The sequence below is a fragment of the Coccomyxa subellipsoidea genome, assembly GCF_000258705.1.
Source record: "Coccomyxa subellipsoidea C-169, whole genome shotgun sequence".
Lineage (NCBI taxonomy): Eukaryota > Viridiplantae > Chlorophyta > Trebouxiophyceae > Coccomyxaceae > Coccomyxa > Coccomyxa subellipsoidea.
Window position 1 is genome coordinate 627,404 of NW_005178024.1, and position 26,657 is coordinate 654,060.

Genomic DNA, 26,657 nt, shown 5'->3' on the forward strand with positions numbered 1-26,657 from the left:
AGGGGGTACAGAACCCGGGTTTTGTGACTCCATGCCGGCATTGAGTTTGTTCCCTGAGGCAGAAGAGGAATTTTGCAGCTCTCATGTGTACACGTCTTGCTCCCATCATGCGTCTTCAGGGATAGTTCATTTGTCGTGCGTTCGCTGCATTAGTCGTGGCTGTGACCGCAGTGGCTGCTGGTTTTCGATGCTGTGCTTTGTTCTTGGTTTGGGGGAGGCTCCGTGCAGCTGACATTTCTCTGTACCAAATCGTTCACCGTCCTCGGTTTCTGTGGACACCTGAGCAGATTGACGAGAGGGAAAACATTATACGTAGTCCTGCAAGAAGTGACTGGCAGGGAGCATTGAGATTAGAGATTGCTGTGGCATATGCTATTTTCGCAACCTTGGTATTCTCTCTTTGGGAGGTTCTCTGCTGCTGCATGGAGCCTCTCCCAGATATAGCCTGCATGTCAGTGATGAAACAGAACAAGACAGTTCATCCGGGGGGAGGGTGTTCTCTTCTTCTTTTTGGTTTATGTAGGCAATCTTGTTTGACCGGGTGATCATATGTAGATTTGCTGATAGGTATTAGGGCACCGCACCACAGTTGCAGAGTGTGCTTGCTGGGGCGGGTGGCTCTGGGTATGAGTGTACATTATCTATGGATGCTCTTAGATTTCTTTCATTCCACCTTTTGTGGGCTGGCATTTGCTGGCCCTCTGGGTTTGGACTGACGCAATTTTGGGATTCCTTCATTGGCTTGGCAGGCGGCAGCATGTTGCAGCTCAAACACCCCTCAGTGGTGGCTGACTGCTTGCGCTACAGCTTGGCCAAAATGCGGCGTTGATGTTTTACGTCCGCTTTCGTTTTACTTGCATGCATGCATTCAAAGTATGCGCGAGGGTAGCTGTAATAATAAGGATGATCACGTGAGCGCCATGCAACTCACTTGCTGGCACCATGTTCATCATATGCATGTACATATGCATCTACCCCATATCCATACCTTACTGAGGCGAAATTGCTCCCATGCATGCACCCTCGCAGCCTTGGACCTTATCATGCATCAGTGTTCCCAACAGGTTGCCAGTGGCCCTTACAGACATTAATTTGGTATGTGAAAATGCATTGAGAAGCCAGATACAAGTTTAGGGCCCAGCCAGTGGCCCTGATATTGCAATTCGGCCGATAGCCAGATGCACGTCTTTGATGTGGACTCCAGGTCTTGGGTCCCTGTCACAACCCGGCAGCTGCTGTGCTGCAAGGCGAGAAATGACCAGGAGTTGGGGAATGATAAGTACTGGTGCCTGGGTTGAGGAGCAGAAGCGCAGAGTTCTATATTGGTACAACAACCGCAGCGGGGGGTCCCACGGCGGTGCGGGCGGCTTTTCTGGCTTTGGGATGGTGCGCATCTGCATCTTAGCTGCACTTTCTTTTACGTCATGAGCCTCCCAATAGTCGACACCAGGAATGGAAGTTAAGTAGGAAGCTGCACTTTTTTGGTTGTCATGAACCTCCCAATAGCTGACACCAGGAACGAAAGTTGAGTGGGAAGGAGTGTGGGTAATGAGCCGGAACTTCTTGAGCTCAGGCAGTGATGGTTGATGTCTATTGCGCGCCATCAATATATTGGGTTCTGCTCTTTGCACAACACGGTCAGCATTTTTGTGCTGTCCGGTCCGCAGTATGATCTGGCATTCCTTCCAGCTGCGCAGAAGCAGCCTGGGAGAATGGCGACAGCTGGGGCTCTGCCGGAGTAAGGAAGTCGCCTCCGGGCAAGGCCACACCGCCGCGGCCGTCGTCGGCCACCCTCGCAGACATGCCGCGCACAGGCTCAGCCTCCGCCACAAAATCAATGGTGCGCTCTTCGAGCAAACTTCAGTGTAGGAACGAAGATGTTGAGCACATACTGACGTTCAGAACAGCCACCACGCAACTTGCTGTTGTGTACTTGTTCCAAGAAGGACAATGCAATCTGCGCATTGCAGGGCCGCATAGCGCAGTGTCAGCTTTTCATGCAGCAATTAAGGGACATACACATGCTTGCAGCTACAGAGTAAATTTATGCAGAAGAGCAAGAGATCTGAGAAGATCACTTTACAACAAGCTGCAATCGAAACTCCAATTTCAAACTTGATGTTGCTCTTGCTGACGAACTTCTAGACTGGCATATTGACTCTCAAAGTCTGCATCCGCCATTTGGAGCCTCACGCTCATCACACTTAAATTGAATGCCCACAACAAAACATCGAGCTCTCGCTCTTCACTTCAAGTCCTTGCAATCTTTAAGGAGTATGGCATGTAATGTACTGGCACAGCTCTGAGAAGTACAAGGTTTCAAGGCCGAAGATAAATGGGCCGTCAGAGCATGAGCATTTTCAAACACTCCCCTAGGCAGGTACAGACAATATAGATGCTCTCAACAGCCCCCATCATATTGCTCATATTTAAAAAAGAAGTGATAGCAAAGCCATCCAGTGAGCAAAGCAGGAATGCAGCCTCAATGCTGCTCCAATCAAATTTAATTCACACTGCTCCTGAGCAGATTGGGACGTCTTGTTTTCAAAAAACCCTGAAACGCCGAGTTGGGCGGCCTGACTCGCTGTGACGCGCCAGGGCTTGAAATCGGGATGCCAGCAAACGACAGGAGTATCCTGGTGGATAATAAACAATCTGAACGGCCCCAATTGATGCCTTGTCACCCTGGCAAAGGGAAAACCTTGTTCTGAGGACGTTGCAGCTTGGCCGTGGGATGATTCATGTCTCAGCAGCCCTTGGTGTGCTCGTACTTATCGTTGAGCAGCTTTGTGATCTCCTCACACAGGTAGCACCACCTCTTACCAAAGATGCTCTCAGCATTCTTATCCTGCGCAGCCAAGCAGCCCAGATAAAGATTCCTGCTTTGCAATCCAACTTGAGCAATCCAACTCGGAGTGCTGGAAGAGGTCTCACAGGGTGTATCACGTTCAACTAAGCCACTTAAGATTAAACGAAGAGAACAACCATTGCGTTCATGCTGTACCAGCTGCTTATCAATTCAGAGCCGAAACCCCTCTGCAAAACCAATCAGAACATTTCTCAGCGGCTGCTGATTGACCTGAAAGCCTCACGTCAGCATGCGAAATATTGGTATTTGTCGTTCAGTAATTTTGTGATCTCTTTGCACAGGTAGCACCACCTCTTCCCAAAGATGGTCTCCGAGTTCTTATCCTGGTTGACACACACACTACCAATAACACCCTACATCCAAGGAAAGGTCTCAAATTTCTCCTGCTTTTGATGTACCCTCATGTGCCTGCGGTCTGTGCATGCCTAAGAAAGTATTCGCACAAGTACTGGGAATGCAAAGGCAGGATGGCGAGATCATACTCTTGACATATTCCCTGAGTGCCTGCTGAGAGCGGCAATCAAAAGAAAGACACCGTCATGCTGCTAAACGTCACAAAATCCCAGGGCTTTGTGAAATTGTTTTGAAGGTGGCACACCGGGTGGTAGTGGAGGATAGCTGTCTGCAGGCCCTTCTTCATATTTTCCCCATTGACATCCGGCTTCACGGCCTTTTCCTTCTTGGGAGGGTGCTCCTGTACAGGCATCACAAGCTTCAGCACTGAAAAGTACACCGCAGTTGACCACGACCCATTTACTATGCTGGAAAAGCCCCCGCAAAGCACTTCTCCCACACATATCTACCACCTGTGGGCGATCCGTGCCAGAGACAGGATGCAGAGGGACTGGACTATAGTGACAGGCATTAGAGCTCAGGGAGATTAAGAAACAGCGCTGGCGAAATTCCATGCGTGTTGACATTAAGCAGATTGATACACTCAGGAGGCACAGTCCCAGGCAGTGTCAAGAGAGCTCAGCGCAGCTCAGCAGGGGGTGCTCACCTTGTAGATGAGATCTACTAGCTTGTGCGCGCCCTCTGAGTGCGCCTTCTTCAGCGCACGCAGCTCCTCCTTCAGCGTCTCTGTGAGCACAACCACCCTCTCCGCTTAATTCCTCAGGCACGACCAGCGCTCAGGAGGACGTGGACTGCATCTGAGCTTGGCAGAGACCCTGATTTACTACCCCTGAAATTGAATTACAAGGGTTGGCGCACCGAGGATGGGTCCGCGTTCCTGCGCCAGCTTCTGCTCCTCTTCCAGCGCCGTCCGCTTCTGCTCCGCCTGTAGCTCCGCTGTAGCTTCCTGCCGCCAAGACAGGCCCCAGCCACTCATGTCAGTTGTGTCAAGAGTGCCGCAATGCAGACTTGGCCAGTGGCACCATCGGCTCAGCCGCGCAGTATCCAGGATCACCGCAAAATGATGCCAGGGCTTGATCATGGACGAAAAGTGAACTTGCTATCGCACCGGAAAAGCCGATGATAACCCTGAGAAAGGGGTTACAGGCGACGACTTGAGCGCCTCCAGCAACATGTTGTGCCAGGTGTCTTGCATGGAGTAGGCTGTGACTCCAATCTGAAATGGCCAGAGCTTGGGTGACTGCTGTGATATTAGAAAATGGCAATACGCACCCTGTACCAGTCTGCGCCATAGGGGATGGGGTAGATGGTGCTGGCCAGAACGATGCAGCGCTTGTTGCAGTCTGCTGCGCGCTGCCGATCATTCATGATCTGCACCCCACCACGCACTTTAAAAAGCTCAGCAGGGGGCGCTTGACCGCACCGCATTTGATATTTTCTGACGCAAGTGCATGCATGGGATTTGTCAACAGATCTGTCCCGACAGGAGCGCTTCCAAAATTTGCATCACAATCTGCAGGGCAACGTGCGACCCAGAGGGCTTAATGCTGCTGGAATGCCCCTATTTGGCATGGTGTGGCAGCCATGCAAGCATGTGATCCATCAAAGAGATGTATCTAGGCAGGAGTGCCGCTTGAGTGGCTGCGCCACAGGTGGGAGGCTGGGTCTGCAGGGCTCACCTTTCCGTACACTCGGCCCAGGCGTGAGAACGCGCGGCACTCTGCTTTCAGGTCATTACCCCTGCGCCACACATCATGGCAGTCACGCCTTGCAACTGCTGGGCAGGACATTCTTTGAGAGGAGCAGGCACGGCAGTCGCATGCACATGGCAAGGCTAGCACAATAGACTGATTAGATGACTGACTGACTCCCTCGTAACTCACTGATTGACTGACTGATTGAATGAATGGAAATGTGTGGTTTCAGCCGGGTAGCTGATTGCGCTCATCATTGGAGAGGAAGGCCTCAGGACCCCTCTATTAAGGCCATCAGGCTTCTCCAAATTTGGAAAGGGAGGCACGATACGGGGCACGTGCATCGGCGAACTCACCTCGCATGCGGCGAGTACCTATCGCACCTATCGCAATATCTTCATTGAGAATTTTACTCATCTCAGTAATGTGGATGGCAGGCCGCACCGCGTGAGCAGGATGGCATTGCGGTAGGCATCGATGGCCAGGAAGATGGCGTCCATGTCGATGTCCTCGGCACTGTACAGCGCGCGGTCCAAGAACGCATCTGCACGCTTCATCTCCTGCACCACATGAGTACGCCTCTCTATATAGTTGTTATATTACCCTTCTGCACGGCACTAGTTCTGCTCAGCCTGCTGAGAGTTTGATGATGAGCATGGAGAGGGAACCTTCTTCATCTCTATCGAGAGGCAACCCAAGTTGTTGCTTGTGAGCAGGTCAGGCTCGGCTTCAAGGTTACCCAGGGCAGGAAGTGCTCGCAAACACACTTTACAAGCTCAAGGAGTTCTTCAATAATATTCAGGACGGGTAAGTTTGTTGAGATAGTCAAAGGAGTGATGTACAACTTCTTGTCTTGCGTTCCTTTGGACACCAGAGGGGACAATGTGGGGTATGTGATGATCTGGCCTTTGCAACATTCCAAGAGTGGCATACCCACTCAGCATGTTAGGGACACCTTCCTGCAGAATACAGGGAGAAAATCCCTTAGAGGTGCCGCTGCAGGAGACTTGCCCTGACAGACCAATGGGAATCGACAGCCATAGACTGTTGACTCTTTGCTGGCACCGTATGCGGGCCACAAACTGCTGCACTTTCTACTGGACCGGGATGTCTCAGCATATCAACAAAACATTCAAACTCTGATGGAGCATATTGCATTTGCCTATGCGTTGTAGATATGTACAGACTGCGCACCTCAATGGCAGAGCAGATGCAGACGTTCCTGAGCATATCATCCCGCAAGACCTCGGCGTCGGACATGCCCTTGCACCAGCGGGCCACACGACTGAAGCGCGCCGCGTCCTCTATAGGCCGCGATGCATCCTCCATCAGGTGCTTGCACAGCATGTGGTCCGCCGCCCCCAGCTCCTCCCCGCTCATCGCTGCGCAGCAAGGGCAACTTTTGAAAACTCAATTGACGGGAGATTTGGCTATGTGATGCAGACCTGTCCGGAAGATCAGCTCCAAGGCGTTGTTGAATTAGAGAATGTTGGAGACTTATGAGAGGATTTCCAATGTCAGTAATTTTGAAAATAGGTATGAGGGCGGAAAACAATCAATGACCTCCTGGACAATAAATTCTCGACAGGCTGATTCACATGGCCAGCTGCTCATGAGACCTGGTTTTAAAACTCTTCCATGCACTATGGAGGCACAATGTTCGGCACTTGAGCACTATCTTGTGTGTGCAACACTTTAGGGAAACGCTACCAAGGACGATTTTTGGCTTCTTCTGCAAGCAATAAGTTGCAGCAATGCAGATCCAATGTGCTGGGATCAGAGCAACAGCGCAGCGCACCCAGCAGGGCCTCCTTGACGATGTCATCTGCCTGAAGAGGCTGACGTCAGCCTTGAGCGTGGACCAAGCGTCTGGCACAGCCGCGTTCATCTTCTCCAGCCAGCGCAGTGGCTGCTTGATGCTGCAGGTGCCCAGCGCATCCTTCAAAGCATCGATGCAGCCGACCGCATCCTCCCCAACTGACACACGCCTGCAGGCATGCAGTAAGCACCCTGAGTGACCGACCTACTTGACATCTTTGGCTAAAGATAACTGCTGCAAGCAATGGAAATAGCCCGGGCGACAATTGCTGGAAGGCTCTTGTCTCAGCCCTCTCAGGAAATGCAAGCGCCAGAGACATGTCCGCAACAAGCTGAACATTGTTGCTGAGCACTGCCGTTCCACTCTGGTTCAAATACCTCTATCTACATGATGCATGCAGTCCTGTAAGCGCTGCATCTTGGGTACGGGAGCTGCAGGATGCAAGTCTCCACGTGAAGGTCAACACCAATGGCCTAAGACACCAAATAACTGCGAGCAGATGAGCAGGCGAGAGCCATCGTGGCACAGGGATCTCCAAGGGAATTAGCAGCTGAGTTTGTGCGCACCAGGCCGCAGGCTTGCAGGCCGCCCCAAAGACAAATGCGTTGCCGAGGTGGCGCACAGCAGTGCAGAGGTTGCGCATGCGCGGCTCAAAGTCCCTCTCCATGGACGCATGCTTGCGGTGCGCAAAGCCCAGATTCTTTGATGCGCTCGCCAGTTGGTCCGCTGTGCTGGCTGTTGACACCGCCTGCACGACAAACACTTCATCAGCTTTGCTTGCCTTTGGCGACATCCTAATCTGATCCTACTCCAGCCTGGAGGCTCCTGGACAGATCATTGAGGACTGCTCCATCAATATTGCTGGGTTCACTCAGAAGAGGTCCTTTCATGGGCCAATCGCATCAGTACATGATGGATGCTGCTTGCACAAGGAATGATCATGGACACCCATCAACATAGTCAACGCCTTCTTGCAGTTGGGAGCACACAGTCTTCATCGAGTTTGGGTAGGAGGCAGGGGCATACGCACTTTTTGATAGAGCTCGACGGATGCCTGTAGGCGGCTGGCATAGATGGTTGGCGCGAGGCCGTCATGCAGGGAGGTGTATTTCTCATTTCCCTGGATCCTCAGCTCATCCGAAATTCCCTACACAACATCGCATGGCAGCACCGTTATGTACCGCTAACACAATCATGCAGCGGGGCAGCAAAAATTCTGCAAGGTAGACTGTGACAACAGGTATGAAGACAAGCCTGCAGCGTGCAAGATCGAAAGGTGTTGGAGTGATGGTGGCTTGGACTCTCAAAAATGCAGCTTGATGAATGTGGCAAATGGACAGCAGCGGGTCTCTAGCGTACCCGAAAGTCTGCGCGTGCAAAGTATTGGCTGGCGTACTCTGTGAGTTCCTGCACCAGAATGAACACTTTTGGGGAGGACATGTGATGAAGACATGCGGGCTCAAGTGAGCTATTGGCTGTCTGGGCATAAGTCAGCTATGTTGCCCCACTCACAACCGGAACACGCAGTGGGCGGACAAGACTACACCAGTGCAGGGTGTGTGCCTTCTCGTAGGGCATCACCTTGGTTTCTTCGTACAGGGCAAGAGCATTGAATTCATCGCATCCAGCATCCTGGTGATCCTTATCCATGGCACACTCCTGCGCTGGTGCAGGTGGGGAGTTTTGCCTCTTGTTCTCTGACGCAGCCCTCTTTGCGGCATCACGCTTTTTCTTTGATACCTTCCTCGCCATGGACGGCAAGCTGTAATATCCTGTGGCGGTAGAAGTAGTATTTCAGGGTTTGAAAACCTCATTGCAGGATGCACTCATCTAGAGTGCGGAGCATTACTGCAACAAAGACTTGTGAGAAGTACTGTCCTCGACATCCTCGGTGCTAAAGGTGCCCCTTAGCGGTAAAATAAAAGTGTGTATGTTACAAAAGGCACTTCTAAGTATCAAATACATACCTTCGCTTCGCAGTGGCTTGCACGCACCTTGAAGGAGTGCAGCAGTCTCGCCGATAAACGGTCTGGGCGCGGTGGAGCGCCGATCGCTGAAACTAACACCCTCAAAGAAGTCACTGGGGTACAATTTGAGTGCCTTATTCACCGAAGAATGTTCAGTCTGGGATTGGGGTTTGCAACCTTCGGCGAGTCACGACAGCTAGGCGTACAGGCGTACAAACCTATCTACAAACCCTTGTATATCCATTATCTACTTAACCTTGTAGATTCTCCCAAACCCCTTGTAACCCTCAGGATGACTTTTGCTGCCTGAACGAAAGATTAAGCACCACAACGATCAACTTTACTGTGAATGTTGGCAGAGATAGCCCTCGAAGCTTTTCCCTGCTTTGCAGCCGCTCGAACTCTTTCTTTCGGAACCCCCATGCCAATGCTCGAAGCTAAGCACGTCAAGCGTAGATGACTTAGGTCGAACTCAGGATCCATTTATGTAATTTATTTTTATTCGTTAGCAGATCTTGCTGTTCCCGGGCTGTATGCAGAATTTATATCGAACAAGTGGAGCCATCAGGTTGGTGGCTAGACCTCGGCCCCTGACATAGGAAGAAGCAGCACGCAGTGCAGCGTGTTCTGGTCCTCAGAGAAGAGTGAGACAGCGGACACAGAGGGATGCTGCTTTTCCTCACAGACCTGAGGATATCAGCCCTGGATCTAGTGATCATGAAGCAGGTGATCCTGTGGAGTCTGACCTGGGTAGCCAAGAGGGCCAGCTGCCAGTGCACATGCAGTGGAGACCCCATCAGCTTCTATCTTATGAGGATGTCCTCCGGCGCAAAGAGGAGGTGTGGAGGCAGGCATTGCCAGTAATTTGACAGGGTCTAACAGCAGAGCACCTTATATTGCTGCTTACAAAAGGCAGCAGCACGCCGCAAATCAGCAGCAGATCGAGCATGCAATCGCTCATGCACTCTCAATTGCGTGCACAGATTGCCCAGCAACCAGCCTTACACTTGTCAGTCAGAGAGAGGTCGAGTGTTGGACCCAACAGGTTGCCAGTGGCCCTTACATACAGCAACTTAGTATGTGACAATGCAGTGAGAAGCCAGATACAAGTGTAAGGCCCAGCCAGTGGCCCTGGAATTGCAATTCGCCGGTAACCATGACACAAAAACAGCAATTTCATTTTCGAGGGAGGCAAAGAGCAGGCACACATCGGCTCTATGCTTGATCATGCAGATCTGCAGAGGGAAGATCTGGGGATCACATGCAATCGGAATAGTCTACCAGATCCAGCACAGCGGTGCATGACCTTCATGCCATTCTTATATTTGAGTCAGCACCACACTCATGCTCTGAAGCCATAAAACAATCTCATACATTAGGAAGTCAGACTGAATCAATGAGACATCACTTGGACATCAAATGGTTGTAAGCTCTCATCGTTCTTTGCACTGTCGGCTGCCTCGGCCAGCAGGTTAGCTGAGACTGCCAATCAGATTGAAACCAACATTGTGGTTCCTCTTCATCAAAGAAAAGATGTGGCGACATAAATGCTTCAGATGTGTGCACGAGCACCAAAACTGGGCCTATGGGCAGCACTCACAGAATTGGAGCACAGTGATCCAATGGGCCTCTTATTCTCTCACACACCACACACTTGATGCCAACAAATAAACCATCACTTTGGAAATGAAATGAACAAAAGCAGCCAACTGTGTGATGCCAGGCCAGGCCTTCTGGAACCAATAAGCAACAGACCTCGCCCCATTGGATCTACCCTCTAAGAGGGTCCCTCTTCAGGTCTATTGCAGAGCCAACTCCCAGTGCATGCTACATGGCGAGAAACTCAGGAAGCTACAAGGCTAAGCCGTGATAAGCAGCTCAATGCAGGAGCTGCAAGCAGTTTGCACTCTCATTCACAGCTGGTTTGCAGGCGCTCCTATTTATTTGGGTACTAAGTGAGGGCAGCATGCTGCAATAAACAGCCTAACACTGTTCTGGGAGACAAGGGACTGGCACCTTGTGCATAACACGACAGAAGGCCGCTTGAGAATTGCGGTTGGTCATTATACTAGGAATATTCTCATTAGGTTTTCAACAAAGTACTGGTTCTTTGCCTCATTTTTGTTTGCCTCGAGGCTGCAGCCTCCTATGCGCGGAGAAGTGGCCATAGTCTTGATTTCTATCAGACTGGGGGAGCCTCACAGGCAGCCACTTGCCAAAGCCAGCAGCGCCAGCACACTGACTCTGTCCAGGGGTCCAGACACGCAATGAGATCAGAAATTAAAAAGATAAATGTGCATTGAACATAGCCGGCCCTCGCCACCTCAAGGAGGTCCTTGGTAGGCTGTCACTGGAGTGGCGGCAGCGGCGGAGGCCGCCGCTTCAAAGGAGCTGTTGTAAGAGATGCGATAAACAACGCCGGCCTTGTCATCTGACACCAGCAAGGAGTTATCCTTGGCTTGAGCCACATCCACCGGCCTCCCTGCATGCGTGCAGAGAGATGACTCACTCATTGGTCAGCACGCCATACAAAGTGGAACATGTGTCACAACAACACTGCCCGCCAGCCACCAGCAGTGCGCACGAGCTATTTCAGAGCCATCTTGATCCGTTTTTCGCCCTGCCGGACAGTAAGATGCCAGAGCATGGCCGCACGCTAGAGGGCTCTTTGGCACCTGACAGGGGCTTGTGGGGAGGGGCGGCCAAGCTGTGGGTTTCAGAGGTCTGGCAGGACAACACAAAAAGGCCCCAGAAGATTCTGCAAGCTGGCAGCAGACCCGTCACAGCAGACAGACAGGCTCATGAGGGATAATATATTGCATTGCAGAGACACTGTGCCAGGGAGTTGTGATCATTAGTGCTCCTGGGCCGGGAGTTGTTTGCGTTGTTGGTTCACCCCTGTTGACACAGCGAGGCAGCCCTTCTTCCCTAACTTTGGCGCTCGCATTGGCTTTCATGCATGCCCTCTCGATCGGTGTGTTTGAGTCTGAGGTGAACGAGTGCGCACCCCACACGGTGCCATTTCTGAGCATCCACCCTGACGCGAATATGGTGTGCCTGACGGCGGTTCCATTCTGCGCTAGAGCGACGGAAGCTATGCGGTAGCCGATGGCGGCACTGCGCGCCCAGCTGCCGTGCTCCGCTATGAACGCCGTGCCTGTGTAGGACGACGGGAAACCCCCACCTGAAGAGGCAATCACACAGAATTAAGTGTAAGTACAGACGAGTGATAGCCTGCCTAGAACACGTGCAGCAGACCTACCGTCAGTGCCTGTACAAGGTTGCAATAAATGTAAGTGCCAGCAGGAATCTTGCAGAGGTGACAACTACAAACGGTGTGGAGCCAGAATGCTTCATGGGTGTTCACACAGCAAGATTTATATCATGGATCATGAGAGCAACGGCGTTTCATATCTGTTTACATGCAGCTCAAGGATATCATGACTCACCCTTCCAGAAGCGCATGCCCAGAGCTGCAACATGAGGACCCAACGCCTGTACCGGCGGCTGCACGCGCTCTGCACCCAGCAATGACACAACACATCAGAAGAGGACCCATCCTCGATTCCTGTAGAAGCATTGCACGGCTCGGCAGGTGGGAGACTCATGAGGCACTTCCCCAACATGAACATTAATGAAGGGGAAAGAAGCGGGAAAGCCAAGAGCCTGCCTTGGCTCATCAGTAGCGCATCTCCTTGAAGCTGTGGCATATGTCTCACAGCCACAATCATTTCTCAAGTATAGAGGATGCACCTTCGCAAAAGGCAAGATGGGTTGCATTGTTGGTGGCGTTGTTGGGCCTGAAGTCTGGATCCGCCACAAACTGAGAAGCGCCAGGCACCCTCAGCACTGGGTTTCCCACACCGACCCTGCAGCATGCATGCACACATTTCACTTACGGACACACGTATAAGGTACGGCACTTTGTCATGCAGAAAAAGCAGGCACATTTGTCGCTTTGAGCTCTGCACATCAGAATAGACCTGATGGAGGCCTGGAAACATAAAAGCCTGCACGTGACTTAACTATTTCCGGCCATCCAATGGGCCTATACAGATGCGCTGTCACCACATTCTCACCCTTCCATGCAACAACAATATCAGAATGAGATGCAAAAGGCCCCTCGTCATTTGCACCACAGGTGGAACACAAAACGCTATAAACAAAACTTCACCACTTTTGTACCAGCGGAGAGATGGGTAAAAGAGAATGGGAGCAGCAGGCTTACACATGGCAGTAGGGGAAGCCGTAGAAGAGGCCAGGCTTGGGGGCAGCATTGAGTGCGTCGTCCGGCTGGTCATTCCCCAGCTGATCTATGCCATTGTTGGTGAAGTAGAGCGTGCCATTCGCATCCCAGTCAAAGCCCACCGAGTTCCTGATGCCTGCAACGCCATGTAGATACGCAATCAGCCCCACACCACCAACAAGAAGAAAAAGGCCATCCCTCATGCCTCATCAAGTTGTGCTTGCAGCACCACCACATCCAGCAGTGGGTTCCCCAAGAGAAGCACAAAAACGTGTGCAGCAGACATGTCATGCTCCTGTAGTGGCACACTCGTGTTCCTATACAAGTAAGGTTGTGGGGCCTGAGCTGTCCCTTTGAGCACAACAATTGCGGGAGAGCAGCTTTACACCACTGCAGACAAATGAATTACAGAGAGAACTGTACAAAATCTGGGCAGAGTGAACTTTGCAGCCGCTGCATTCGATCCTCTGCCACCCAGCTGCGCAGCCACTGAAATTTTGCAAGTGCAAATGACCTCTGCTCTGTCTGCACGCACCTGTTGCATAGGGCTGCAGGTCACTCCCATCCAGGCGCATGGAGTTGATGGACCCAAAAGAAACGTTGCCAACAGCGTTCTCCAGGATGCAGTCGTTGCAGGGAGCGCCCAGGTCTATGTACAGCCTTTCATCCGGGCCTATCCGGATGTACTTGTTGCCATGCCAGGTTATGTTTGGGAACTGGTCGAAGATCACCTTGCCTGCTGGCAGTGGCTGCAGCAAACCAGGATTCCCATCATCAGAGCTATCAAGGTGGGAGTTAGCAGAGCGGAACTCTCTTATCAGCGCTGTCTCATGTCAGGTGCAATCTCCATGCTCCTTCGTCATTACTTCGTCTGACTTGCTAGGAATCGGCTGGCAGCTTGGCATGCTGCTATCATCATACTATACTATATCATACTAATAGTCAATTTATGCAGGAACATCAAGACAGGAGGTGTGAGAGCACTATCCCATCAGCAGTACGCACCTTATTTGCAATCACAGAGGCATCAGCATTGTCGAAGCGAGTGACGCGGCTGACCTCGGCAACAAAAAGGGAGCCGTTGTGCCACGCCACCCCATTCGGTTGGTTGAGACCCGACAACAAAGTCACAGTCTGATCTGCCACTCCGTCCCCATCCTTGTCATATGCCCCATACACCCCTCCAGGCTGCGAAGCATATGTATATTGAGGTGTTGCTGATTCAATTCAAGTATCCGACAGAAAAGGACAGTGAGATCTTGACGGATCTGAGCAATGTGCTGTGAAAATCACCAGCTTTAGAGAGCTTGATGACTCAAGAACTGGTCAGAACAGCAAAGACAAAGAGAGGGAAGTAGGTCACCAGTAGATCGTTTGAAATGTAAACGATATTACTGTCTCCACCAGACACAGCTAGAGAACGTGCTTTTGGCGTAGCATTAGTAAAGACGTTCACACTGAAGCCAGGCGGCAGGCCGATGCTGTCAAGAGGGAGAGGGTCTGCAAAACTAGCGCAGATCGATGACAGCAACAAGACAACTGCCAGTACCATCATTACAAGAGGCGTTGATCTAGCAAGACAAACGCACCAGTAGATCAACGTGCAAGTTTCCGGAGTATCGGAACCCTCAATGTCAACCCTTGAATTCAAACCCTGTGCACGTCCAATCTCGATATTACGCGAAGTCCAAATTCAACCGGCATTGTTCCCGACTCCAGTTGAGAGAACACTGTTTTGGTGTAATAAAACGTCAAGATGGCCAGCAAGGTGATGATCGATGTCGTCTCGGACACAGTGTGCCCGTGGTGTTTCATTGGAAAGAGAAGGCTCGAGACTGCCATCCGACAGCTGCAGGTGATGTTCGGCAAAAGTCAGTACCTTGTATTTTTTAAATCCCAAAGCTTTGTATTATCTGTGATTGCCACATATGCATGCATGCCGGGAGTGAATACTCTGATGATGTCTTTACTCCGGCATGTGTGATCTCACCATGAGGACTCTTGGCATTTACCTTGTGGAGATACATTTGATAACCAAATGCATCACACAGGAGATATTTCTATCACCTTCACGCACGACCGAGGGACTTTATCCTCTTCATGCTTATTGTAGTGTAACTCACAGTCAAGTAGACAGCTGAATGCATGAGTTATCATGTTTCAGGGACAGAAGCAGTTCGAGGTCAGATGGCATCCTTTCCAGCTCAACCCGGACGCGCCTCAGGCCGGCATCAACAAGCTGAACTACTACAAGGAGAAGTTTGGGGAGCAGCGGACAAAGAGCATGGTGCCAACAATGACGGTGAGCATTCCTTCCCTCCCTCAGATCTTGCATGATCTTCTTTTCCCCTGGCTTGCTTGGCACCGGGGTCTCCACATCAATGCTGGTGGAAGAGCCCCCTGTGGTAGGCAATGGTGCCTGGTCAACTCCAGACATTTGTGCGGATGGAGGGAATCTGGAACTGCCACAGAGGCATACAATGCATGCAAAACCAGCAGCAGCAAGGACCCAGACATGATCATGCAGAACAATGTGCAGGAGACTTTTGCAAAGGAGGGGCTGAACTACACGATGGAGGGCGACACAGGCAACACTTTGAACTCGCACCGGCTCATAGCGTTTGCTGGCAGGCAGGGGCCTGACGTGCAGGACAAAATTGTGGAACAGCTCTTCAAGGCCTACTTCACAGAGGTGTGCCCAAGGCAGCAGCCTGTGATGAAGTGCATCTATTGGAGGGTCTGTGTCATCGAAGTTGCTACTGTTATCTTGCTTTGTCATGCAACGTTGGCCTGCCTATGTGAGGCAACAGGTTTGCCAATGAACAATACATTTTAGAGACCTGTGGAGAGCCACCTGAGGCTCAGGGGTCTTGTGGGCAGTCTGTCACTGCCCATATCCATATCCAAAACTTCTCATGTGTCTGCTTTCCGTGAGAAATTGCTGGTGCTGCGCTGTGGGTCAGAAAAGAGGTTACTCTTTTCTGTGTGAAGTGAATTGTCACCTCATGAGTTTCCTAACAACGGATTGCTTGGGTTTGCTGCAGGGCAAGTACATCAATGACCCAGAGGTGTTGAGGGAAGCTGCGAAGAAGGCGGGAGTGGCCGATGCCGAGCAAGTTATCTCAGATCCCAATGTAGCCAAGGATCAGGCAAGAACTGAAATCTTACATAAATTCAAAATTACTTCACATTTGATGAGCACAAGTAAGGATTGGAATGGCCCTAGACGCTCTTTAAGCAACCAACACGTATATTGACAATGCCTTTGCCAGCAAAGTTGCTGTGTGCATGCTGTCTTTGCGTTGGTGCAGGCGCTGTACCAACCCAGAAGAATGTGCACGCACCGACTGTGCTGCAGCAATTCTTCGCAAGAAGCATCTGCTGGATACTGTAGGTCACATCAGAAGGGTGCTGAAGTCCTATTTCTTGTTGTGTGGTGTGGAGGTGAGGGAGGAGCTGCGGGAGTATGCAGCGGGAGTGACAGGGGTGCCCCACTTCATCATCAATGGCAAGTACCACCTGTCAGGCGCCCAAGACCCGGAGACCTTCGCGCAGGTGCTTGCAAAGGCCTGATAAACTGCTCGTCGGCACTCTTAAGGGAGCCATTTTTTCCTTGCCTTACAATACGTGCGCACGCCGTGATCTGCTTGTGGAAGGCAAGTTTCTGCAAGCATGCAATTTTGCTAGCTGGCAGTTTGCAGTATTGGAGGGAAGATCAGGGACTTCATCATTTCCGATTATGGTCAGGGATGATGCCAAGCAGCAACAGGGCGGGAACGGATGTCTTGTGTATGACCTGTTCTGTCATGACTTGTCTGATCAGCAGAGCTGGCCCAGTGGTGGTCTCAGCCAGAATGGTACATGAGCTGGTGGGTCTCCTCGGTCAAGCAACAGGAGTGACCTGTGGATGCATACATGTACAGTGTACAATATCGATCCAATAGAGGTTGCAGCATTTGACAGATGCTCATGCCATGATGCCGGCATGCTAGAATCAATTCCATGTATCGTGCCTGTGCTTGTCGTGTGCATCAGCTCAACGGAGAATCATTTTAAAAGGGAAGACAACCACAACTAAGGTGCTAAGGAAAAAAAATGGTGGTGCCGAAACATCCAGTACACCCACACACTCATATACCATAGCAGCATGACAATGCTGACACCATCCCTCACAATCCCTCAACAGAGAAGAAAATGCATTTCATGAGTATCAAATCCCAGCAGCTCACAAGGCAGCCGCATGACAGGGCCCAACCGGCAGCTACACCTTGACACACAGTAGGAGCCACAGAATAGAGGCAGGATCAACCTCTGCCCCATCAAAGCTCCATGCTCAGTCGCGCGCCTTCCTTCTCAGCTCATCCAGCTCAAAGTCAATGGCATCCCTGCAACACAGCAAGGGCTAAATGGACCAGCACTGGCACTGATTTGCACAATGCCACATGGGACTTTGTATGTGTGCACACGTCAGTGTGTATCAGCTCCAAGCATGGCTGCCACACAGCTTCAGCCAAGCACAGAGCGCAGATGCCCACTTTATGATCGACATAAGAGTCTCTTACATGCACATATACTGCCTAAAAGCCCATATCTGAAAATATCTCCACCACCATGTCTTGCAGCCTACAACTGAACGACTTTTATCATCCAGTCTAGCCAAACCAAGGAAACTGCGCAAAGGGGGGGAAACATTCACACCTGATGGGCCGGCCTTCTGGCAGCTGCTGGGGCGCGCTGGTGCGGGAGCCGGTGAGGACCCCCCGTTTCATCTGCGCCAGCTCATCCTCCACGTCACCGCCCTCCAGCGCCCTGAACTTGCTCTCCAGATTGTCGCTCGTGCCCAGCTGCACCACGCATCCCACCAGTGAACTACCATTTCATGTCCAACACTATGACTTGCTGCCACGCGTTTTCCACAGGTCTCTGGGTTTTCGGATGCGCTTGCACTTCCACAATCACACGAGTAGCTATGACCAGCACATCACAAATCACCCACAATGTCTTAGTCCGAGTTGGGCTGCATTGACTGTGACAGCGGCCAATTTCTGCCATGGCTCTGCGCGGTCATGCAATAACCTGCACCTGTTTGACCTTCTTTTGCACATCACCATTGGAAGGACCAAGACGAAAGAGTGCTTGAATACCCGCGTAAAGGACAGACATGGGTGAAAACCAAGTTGTGTGCGCACCTGCAGCGTGGCGTCTGCCTCGGCTTCCAGGGACATGACCTTCTCCTCCATGCGCTCAAACGCGGTCACAGCATTGCTCGTGTTGAGGCCCTGCACATCACCTCATCTGCCTCAGCACTGACAGCTTCCCTGCAGCCTTATCTTCACAATGGAATGGCTCAAGAAGCATTTGGATCATTGCAGAACCTCCGCAGGCTGTCTTGCATCTAGCAAGCCTATCGCGGCAGGTGGACCTCCTCCGTGGGTGAAGTAGTTGCAGGGCCATCTGCACATGCACATGCACAGAGCGAGCGCACGGTGTCAGAGTGCAGGCTTGGGTAAGGAGCATACCTGGACCATGTCTGCGATCTGGCGAGAGGTCTGCGCGGTCTTGGCGCGCGCCTTGAGCGTGTCCTTCTTGCTCTTAGCCTCCACCATCTTCGACTCCAGCATCCTGCACACGCGCTCACCAACATCAGCATTGAGATAATAAGCTGGCCCCAACCCAATTAGCCTGCAACTCAATGGCAGATCTCTAGGTGCTGCTGTCCATGGATGCCAGTGAGGTGCTCGAGAAATTACAGCCTCTCTGGAGCAACATTGCCCAAGAGTCGGGCGACTCAAGATGCCCCTGACTTGAGGGCAGTGCAGCAGCACAGCTGGCAAGGAGTCATCCAGCACTTCGCCGGCACTCATGGGAGAGGAAAGCCATAGCGTCACGGCGCACACCCAGGGCAGGATTACACGCCCCAAGTGCTGACAAAGTTTTGCGGGCCTAATCATGTCTGCTGAGCCAATTAAATGGAGAGTTGCTTAACGTCCAAGTTTGGGGGTTCACAGTCATCCAAACATGTAGGGCACAAGGCAGAGGGTAGCTGTGGGCGGTGTTCCGGGTGAACAAAGCAGAACATGTTGAGCACAAGGTGAAAGGCAGAAGTGCGGCGCACTTGGTGTTGGAGATGAGTTGGTCCACGGCCTTGCGCTGCTGGTCGAGCTGGGCCTTCATGGTGTCGGCGTTCTCCTGGTTGCTCTTGCGCCGCTTCAGCGCCTCCTTCGCCAGCTCATCGTCCCCCTTCTCCACCGCCAGCTGCGCGCGCCGGTACCACTCGTCCTGCGCGTCCAAATTCGACTTCGAATTCGAATACCTAATTCCAAATCATGCGGCGTTCATTTTCCAGTGCCTTCAACACACGGGATCAGTTTACAGGATCTAGAATACGTGGCGGAACTTGGCCTCCGCATGCGTTTTTAATATGCCAACGATTTGAAAAGCCAGGGCGTGGGTGCTACAGCTCCAGTAAAGTCCTCAACTTGGGACAGGACGAGGTGATGAGTGATCCAAGACAATACACACAGCACAGAGGTCCAGAAAGAAGCACAGCAGCTTGTCCTGCGCAAATATAATGAGCTCAGGTGCCTGAGGGGGAGCATTGTGATGTGTGGATGCACGGATGACTCACCGCAGCTTGCTGTGCCTGCTTGTACTTCACCTCTATCTGCTTCTGTGACGCCATCACCTGCAGCCACACACAGCAAATCCTGAATAAGATTATTGTGACAAACGGCAACCGTCCTGCTGCAGTGAACTACACCCAACCAGTATTGTATCACGGCAAAGTTGAGCAATTGCGCCCCATACCTGGGCAGAGGCTTGCCGCATTTTGATGAGATCGCTCTGCATCTCATTCACCGTCTGCTCGAGCATTTTCTCTGGGTCTTCCACGGAGCTCACTGCAGGCAAAGCATTGCGTTATGTTTACTTGCATTACTTCTCACAGATGCTGCTGGGATAGCTCCTGAGTATGCTACACAATAGAGTTGAAAATTTTCAATGCTGCAGGTGTGGCAGTGATTTACTCACCCAGAGCGTTTGCGTAGGAGCGTGCGACGCGAAACAACCTGCTGAACAAGTTCATCTGCACGCCAGCAGCTCCACATGCTGCATTCCTCGGCCGAGCAGGTAGCCTGGCCAATTGTGTGCCTAGAAGAAAACAAAATTGCTAGGTAAGCAGATTCCAGCCAGTCTCTATCACGTCCATCTAAAACCTGCACCTGCTACTTTGTAAGCATATTGAGGTCTGTTCTTACTAGAATTGCTTTCCAACACCTGTAAATAGGCACCAAAACACCAGGATGGCCAAGTTGTGCCTGGGCTGCATACCTTGGAGGAACGCTGATCGTCCATTGGTTTTGATCAAATGACTGTGAGACGATCCAAGGTGGCGAGCATTGCATGCTCCAGGCGCACGCATGTGGAGTACCCTGCGTGTTCCCTGTGCCGAAGCTGACAGCTGAGGTGTGTGAGAGATATGGGCCATCAAATCGCTCAGCTCTCTATACAGGCGTAATAATATTATGAGAGGCAGATATAGTGATACTGGTCCTCCTTTTGTGATTCGAGCCCAGCACTTGAGACTCTCTGTTATTGCAACTTCGAGCCTCCGAGTATATCTGGCCCGAGAGGATCAAGCAACTGCAGGTTACGATGTCAATGCCTACTAGTAATGACTCTGGCAAAGTTTTGCGATGCGAAGAGCTATGCAGGATGCCAGGAACCGCTTGATACTTCCAGACCGCTGTCCTGCACTAGTTTTGCTCTGATTGGCTGACGATGCGCCTGGCAGATCTCCAGAGGCGTATCTATTTTAAGGGTGACAATTCTTTGACCAAACCTGGCGACACCGTGCCAAAGGAATGGAAATGCTTTGCAGGGAGGTGTGAATTTTGAATAGTGAGGGAGTTCATCACAGTGCAATGCACTGCCACTCATGACATTGCCGCAAACAAAATATCAACAGCGAGCTCGAGGTTGGCACTGCGTGGCATGTGCATGCATCGTATGATATATGTATATGCTGTGTCTAACTACTGATTACATGCTGTGTACATCATACTGATATAATGGCTTATGGTATCATACCATCATGATGATGGGCATGTGCATGATGCCACCAATGGCCACCGATACCGTGGCCTCTGTGAGACGTCTGCAGTGTGCACGCCGTCACGGTCACATGAGATCACACTCAATTACTGATTAGCATTTGCATTCCAACAGGTTCAATCGCCATCACGGTGATCCTGATGAGCACAATGATGATCAGCCTAATAGTAGTCTACTCAATTTTCCCGACTACGGTGGTTCATATGTTCTTCGGAGTTTGCTCAGCCAGGCTCGGTTCCATGTGCACATTCAAGTCACGCTTCTATATGTTTGCAAAGCACCTGTCGCGCATGTGTCGCAGGGGCACTTTGTGGTAGCATGGCTCCGCTAGTCTGGATAATGCTGCGCTCCAGCAAATCCTACTGCAGCCTGTCATGACAGCTATACCTGTCCCACATCTGCTCCGCCATCTAGCACCACTCTGGCCTCCGCTGCCCGCATGGCAGTTGAGGCAGGGCATCTAAGCTCCATTAAGATTCCCCCGCCGCCGCCCGCGCCCTTCTGCTCGGCACGCAGGCGCAGAATGTCGCATGCTCTGCAGATGGCCGCCGCTCCCCGCCACGGCACCTGATGGCAGTCAGCGAAGCGCATCATATGACACATTGGCTCTGCTGTCATGGACCGTCCGTACATAGAATTTTGATCATCACATGCGGCAATGACAGACTTTTGAGCAGGACACTGAATTTGATATGTACAGGGGGCAGCATTGCAGTAGAAAGAAGTATTCATCATACTGGACAACAGCTCACCAGTCCTCGGGGAGCGGCGCTGGTGATATAGCCGATGATCTGTCGGCCCTCCGCTTTCTGTTCACCCCAGCGGGACACCACTTCCCGCACGTTCTCCTGCTGCCCACTCTGGGCAGCTGCCGCCAGCTGCCCCTGCCCAATCTCGACCCTCTTTGGGGCCTTCCTGCGCATCATAGCCCTGCGGAGGTCGGCCGCCTCCGACGGTGCCAGCGCGCATAGGGCCGCCCCCTCCTCGGCCACACCTAAGCCGATGACCTGAACGCTGACGCGCACGAAGGAGAGTGTATCCGTCTCAGCCACAGACCGCCAAATCTGGCGCCCTCTTCTGCTGCCAGCTGGAGCTTCTGCAGGGGCACTGCTGCCTTCAGATACCTCAGCGCTCTCTACTGGGTCGCTGGGTCCTCTTGCGGGGCTGGCCTTAGGTGTCATGGCTGCATCGAGCTGTGCCAAAGTCCGAGCCACATAGAATCGAGGTGCTGGCACAGCATCCAGTGCTGCACACTCTACAGCAGGGAGTGCTTGCGGGGCCTCATCTGCTGCACTCCTGGCTGCTACAACACCGTTGTCGGCTGCGCAGGCGGCCTCCAGACCTGCCTCATCTTGATCAGAGGGCTCTATGTCCATGGCTGTTGGGCTGCCTGTGTCGATTTCCCCTGCTGGGATCTCATCTGCTGCAATGATCGTGTCCTCAGCCAAACTCTGGGCCCCAGTTGGCTCCACAGTGATAGCATCCATCAGCGCTGGAGCCTGTTCCTCGCTGGGTCTTTCCTGCCCGTCCTGATCCATCGGCTGCACATCTGCAGCAGCAGCTTGCTCCTCAGGCTTTGGAGGGCCTGCAGAAGGGGTGGGCGTTTTGGGCAAGCCAGAGCTGCCCACGGCTGCCCAGTCGGGCGGGTGGGGGGTCCCTGGGGGAAAACGGCCCTTTGGGCGCAGCTGCCGGAGGCGTTCTTGCTCCGCATGCAGCTCTGCAGCCAGACGTGCGTACGCCGGCGTATCTGGAAAGTCGTGCGGAAAGAAGCCCACCCCCTGGACACACAACATGTGATTATTCGCAGTCAGCCCAGATCTCAGCTGTGAATCTTCCAGACATCTTCGACCCTGCATTGCATGGCAATCGAAGAGAGTCGCAGCCGACCTCTCAACTCAATATCTCAGAGACTTCCAGAGCTTGAAGCTCGACCTCTGCAGGACCGCAGAGAGCACAAACGCATGCTGCATTCATCCGTGATGGTTGCACCATGCGATGGCGCACACAAAAGGGCATCCAAAATGCTGACAGAGCAGTATGGGTTAGTCACCTGGTGCGCAGCGGCCCAGCGCCACTCGCGCTGTCCCGCGGGCCGGGCGCGGTTGTAGACCAGCGCCTGCCAGAACAGGCTGGCCCAGCCAGCTGGCAGAATCAGCGACCAGCCGGGCGCTGCCTTGCCGTCGGCCGCGGCCCGCCGCACCGCCAGCGCTGGGCAGCCCTCTGGAGCCCTCTCCTGCTGAGCCAGCAATGAAGTCCGTATCAATAACAGCGCTGCTAGAGATTAGCAACGTCAAGTGTTGCGTTATTAATACGCCCACTCACAAATGGCATCTGCAAAGCATCTGCAAAGGAGCTGGTTGGCTCCTCAAGACACATACTAGGGAATTGCTTGAAGCACAGCATTGCAATCGTGCGCCAAGTTTTCCACGAGGCTACTGGAGACGACATGTCCGCTTCGTGCTTCTTCAGGGCGTGGCAAGAACTGTCACAAAACATTAGGTCTAAGAATGGGATGCTGACCTGTGCAAGTGCAGGTGCAAGCGGCTGCAGGTTGTCTGTAGGCAGGTGCAGCGCGGCCAGCTTGGCATTGTGCCTGATTTTGCAGACAGCCTGTTCTGGCATTGGCAGGGACACGCTGCCTGCTTCCCACACTGGCGCGGAAGCGGCTGACTCAGCCGCAGTCATCATCGTTTTTACCAGCTTATTTGCATCCCTAATCTCCGCCCCTGTCAAAAAAAGGATCCAGATTTGTAGACGGGTAGACCCAGTATCCATCGTGCCGAACGCATGGTGCAGTGTTTGGGTCGCCAAGCAAAGACACAGCCCAAAAACCCACGAGGCACTAGTAGCCGACGGTGCATACACATGCAATGCAGGTGCGCACAGCACAGCACAAGAGATGAGGCGCACTGTAGCTTGGTGGCTGTGGTAGGACTTTTAGACTGGCCTGGCTGGACGCTTCCTCCAGGGTTGCAAGAGCCTCTGCAGCCTTGATGGGTTTGGCCAGCCGAGGGTCTTTCAGGTGCAGGGGCAGAACCATGTTGTGAGGCAGCTGTGATCCTATGGCCCCGTCTGCGTAAGGTAGCATGATGTAAGCGCATGGGCAACAGCAAGAATTTCTTCTCACATTTGGAGGACATGCATGTTTAAGAGGGACGCCACAGGGTTCAGGGAAGACACTCACTGGTTGCTTGCATGAGCTGCCAGATGCTTCTGCTGGTTGGCTGCAGATTGCCTGATCCTGGCAACTGAGCATGTTCCTTGCCCAATAGGGTCAGTGCAGCGGACACTGCCCTGTCACTCTTTGCGCCTCTTAGCTCTAGCCGCCTCAAATCAGCCCTGTACAAGAACACATCTACAATATCTTGAGCTTGTCCCAATCATCAAGCTGCATGCCTCTGCATTCAGCAGTACAGGCAAGCATGTCTCGAGGATCATAAGGAACAAATGGCATGGTCCAGCATGCAGTCAGAGTAGACAAAATTGAGTGGTCACCTGCAAGAGAGGCTTGTTGAAGTCCCCTGGCAGGCACTCAGGAGCGCTGCATGGGCGTCTGAGCTGGCAGCAGGGTGCACCCAGATGACAGCCTCTGACAAGCGGGGTGCCGAGGCATCTGCCTCAGCGGGAAGCTGCGCGGCAGCTGCAGGAGATGCGCTCCAAAACAAAATTTTTGCCGGGGTGAGCGCGCCGCTGGGGCAGCTGCCAGGCGAGTGCAGCATTATGTCATGCTCCAAGACACCCCGCGCCAATTGTGGCCGCTGGCTAAAGAGGGCCGCCTGATCACTGCTGGCATGAACAGATAACTTTGTTTGAACATTCTTTCTTTCGAAAGCGCCGTAAATTATGCTCACTGTGCATCAAAGTCGAGAGGAAATCCCTGCAACCCTGTGTAGAAACAGATGATAATGAGTGATGCTTCTCACCTGACTGAAAACATGATTGCGATGAGGTCTGCATGCGGCCCCGTCAACTGGAAGGCAATCCTGTAGGATGCGTCATGGATGACCACGCCTGACTTCAGGGCAGCCAAGAACGCCCTGCTCCCACGCCCCTTGCCACAGGCCCCCTCTGCCAGCACATGCCCCCACCTGCAGCCACCGCCATGCAGCTCTATCTCATGCACGACTCATAGTTTTCACCATGGAGCAGATCCTTTCTTGGAGGCTCACAAGGAGGCCAAGAATGGCAGAAACTCACAGCAATCAAGGAGCGACTTTAAATGCTTGAAAGTTCCTTAGAAGTTCCACTTTGGGGGCTTGCTGACAACTCACCTGGTGACCATCTTCATACGTTTGGCGTGCCACACATGCGTCTCTAGGCGGCGCGCCGCGCAGGGCACCGGGCCGGGAACAAACTTGCTAGCCGCCTCCAAAATGTTCTGCTGAAGCCGCCCCTTGCGCCTGCGCATGGCCCTGTTCTCATACCCCGGCGCCCCTACAACTGGATCCTATATGCATGCATACCAAAGGTCAGCCTCTCCTTGTCGCTGTTCGTAGGCATTACCACGGTAGTATTTTAGACCCCTTCAGCTGTCCAAAAGGGGAAGCTAGACGTGATCATCCTCAGAGAATTTGTTGGATCAAGAAGAAGGTCAAACAGAACAACCCACTCCTCCCTTTGCGTGGCCTGGGGTTCGATGGCCACCCATGTGGAGCAAGGCAAACGAGGGGGTTCGATGGCCGCCCGTGCTTGCAAGCACTTAGCAGACAGAGGGTCACTTGAAACATTCTGGATGGAAGGCTGTTTGTGAAGGGTAACTTACCGCACGGTCTGATGTTGGGCTTTCTGCTTCTGCGCTGGTGCTGACAGCAGCCTTCTGGCGCTTTGCACTCAGCTGTATGTTTGGACGTCGGCGATGGACGTAGCTGTTGTGACTTGTGGCTCGTCTGCAAGTAAACAGCAAGTCAGGACTAAGGCAAGGCGATTGCTGCGTCGTGAGCAGTATTGGAGGAGCTGGAATTCAAGAAAATCCATTAAACAGCAGCAGGGTTGGCAGACACTTGCCGGCGCAGATGACGAGGCAGGGCGCCATGTCCCCATTTGTGTTTGCTGTCGGGGGATTTCAAGGCAGCTGATATGGCCATGATCTGCAGCAGATCACAAAAAAATTCACAGGTCACACCACAGGTAAAGCCAGAACAATGAAAGGTGTATCGAAAGACAAATTTCTATTTGTACCTCATCTTCGCGAGCAGCAGCAAATCTTTGGACTTCTAGGACACGAGGCAGCTCCTCTGGAGATGCCATAGTGCGTCGGGATAACGATCGACGCTAAGAAGCCTGGCAGTTATCAGCCTATGGCCTTACTACTGAAACTCTGGCTATTTTCCAAACAACATCCACCACCGTTCTTCTTCCCACGCCTCCAAGTGGCCTTCAATGGCCATGATGTCAATTTCACAAAATAAATATCAGACTGGCCTCCCATGCGAATAGACTCAACGAAAACTTTGAAAGCAGCATTAAAATCCAGGCGTCGAGACTGCCGCAGAGTGAGCAGGTTACAAGCATTCCAGCTTTGTCCAAGCCTTGGACTCCGCAAGCGGCGGGCAAAAGGCGGGCAAGAGGCGGGCCTCTCGCATGCATGCCAAATTTG

General features: G+C 52.4%; 7 protein-coding genes across 7 annotated transcripts; 2 read left to right on the forward strand and 5 right to left on the reverse strand.

Moving 5' to 3' along the window:
• Positions 1-317: 317 nt before the first annotated feature.
• Positions 318-909, reverse strand: COCSUDRAFT_34275 (hypothetical protein). The gene has a single exon (XM_005643842.1). The coding sequence runs from the start codon at positions 547-549 to the stop codon at positions 373-375; it is 177 nt and encodes a 58-aa protein (XP_005643899.1). The 5' UTR covers positions 550-909; the 3' UTR covers positions 318-372.
• Positions 910-1,272: 363 nt separating this feature from the next.
• COCSUDRAFT_58648 (hypothetical protein) lies at positions 1,273-2,042 on the forward strand (the record flags this gene model as incomplete). The annotated part of the gene is made up of 3 exons (XM_005643843.1): positions 1,273-1,357; positions 1,698-1,840; positions 1,971-2,042. The coding sequence occupies 3 exons, from the start codon at positions 1,273-1,275 to the stop codon at positions 2,040-2,042; spliced, it is 300 nt and encodes a 99-aa protein (XP_005643900.1).
• Positions 2,043-2,746: 704 nt separating this feature from the next.
• Positions 2,747-8,488, reverse strand: COCSUDRAFT_58649 (hypothetical protein; the record flags this gene model as incomplete). Its single annotated transcript, XM_005643844.1, has 14 exons — positions 2,747-2,848; positions 3,468-3,563; positions 3,870-3,949; positions 4,082-4,169; positions 4,496-4,594; positions 4,903-4,963; positions 5,362-5,477; positions 6,112-6,299; positions 6,628-6,649; positions 6,761-6,905; positions 7,303-7,484; positions 7,767-7,883; positions 8,096-8,143; positions 8,318-8,488. 14 exons carry the CDS (start codon positions 8,486-8,488, stop codon positions 2,747-2,749), a joined length of 1,515 nt encoding a protein of 504 aa, XP_005643901.1.
• Positions 8,489-10,679: 2,191 nt separating this feature from the next.
• COCSUDRAFT_48921 (soluble quino protein glucose dehydrogenase) lies at positions 10,680-14,501 on the reverse strand (the record flags this gene model as incomplete). The annotated part of the gene is made up of 8 exons (XM_005643845.1): positions 10,680-11,185; positions 11,711-11,887; positions 12,153-12,221; positions 12,457-12,572; positions 12,932-13,085; positions 13,485-13,698; positions 13,955-14,137; positions 14,400-14,501. The coding sequence occupies 8 exons, from the start codon at positions 14,499-14,501 to the stop codon at positions 11,028-11,030; spliced, it is 1,173 nt and encodes a 390-aa protein (XP_005643902.1). The 3' UTR covers positions 10,680-11,027.
• Positions 14,502-14,705: 204 nt separating this feature from the next.
• Positions 14,706-16,522, forward strand: COCSUDRAFT_38227 (DSBA oxidoreductase; the record flags this gene model as incomplete). The annotated part of the gene is made up of 5 exons (XM_005643846.1): positions 14,706-14,804; positions 15,114-15,236; positions 15,477-15,641; positions 15,994-16,098; positions 16,394-16,522. 5 exons carry the CDS (start codon positions 14,706-14,708, stop codon positions 16,520-16,522), a joined length of 621 nt encoding a protein of 206 aa, XP_005643903.1.
• Positions 16,523-16,989: 467 nt separating this feature from the next.
• Positions 16,990-20,626, reverse strand: COCSUDRAFT_34277 (PspA/IM30). The gene is made up of 9 exons (XM_005643847.1): positions 20,279-20,626; positions 19,979-20,098; positions 19,757-19,848; positions 19,578-19,634; positions 19,065-19,228; positions 18,469-18,571; positions 18,139-18,228; positions 17,648-17,793; positions 16,990-17,334 (listed from the first exon to the last, which is right to left on the reverse strand). Exons 2-9 carry the CDS (start codon positions 20,031-20,033, stop codon positions 17,283-17,285), a joined length of 759 nt encoding a protein of 252 aa, XP_005643904.1. The 5' UTR covers positions 20,034-20,098; positions 20,279-20,626; the 3' UTR covers positions 16,990-17,282.
• Positions 20,627-22,630: 2,004 nt separating this feature from the next.
• COCSUDRAFT_83559 (hypothetical protein) lies at positions 22,631-25,343 on the reverse strand (the record flags this gene model as incomplete). Its single annotated transcript, XM_005643995.1, has 8 exons — positions 22,631-22,646; positions 22,799-22,839; positions 23,112-23,294; positions 23,582-23,616; positions 23,972-24,133; positions 24,594-24,760; positions 24,985-25,044; positions 25,333-25,343. 8 exons carry the CDS (start codon positions 25,341-25,343, stop codon positions 22,631-22,633), a joined length of 675 nt encoding a protein of 224 aa, XP_005644052.1.
• Between the last annotated feature and the right edge of the window lie 1,314 nt (positions 25,344-26,657).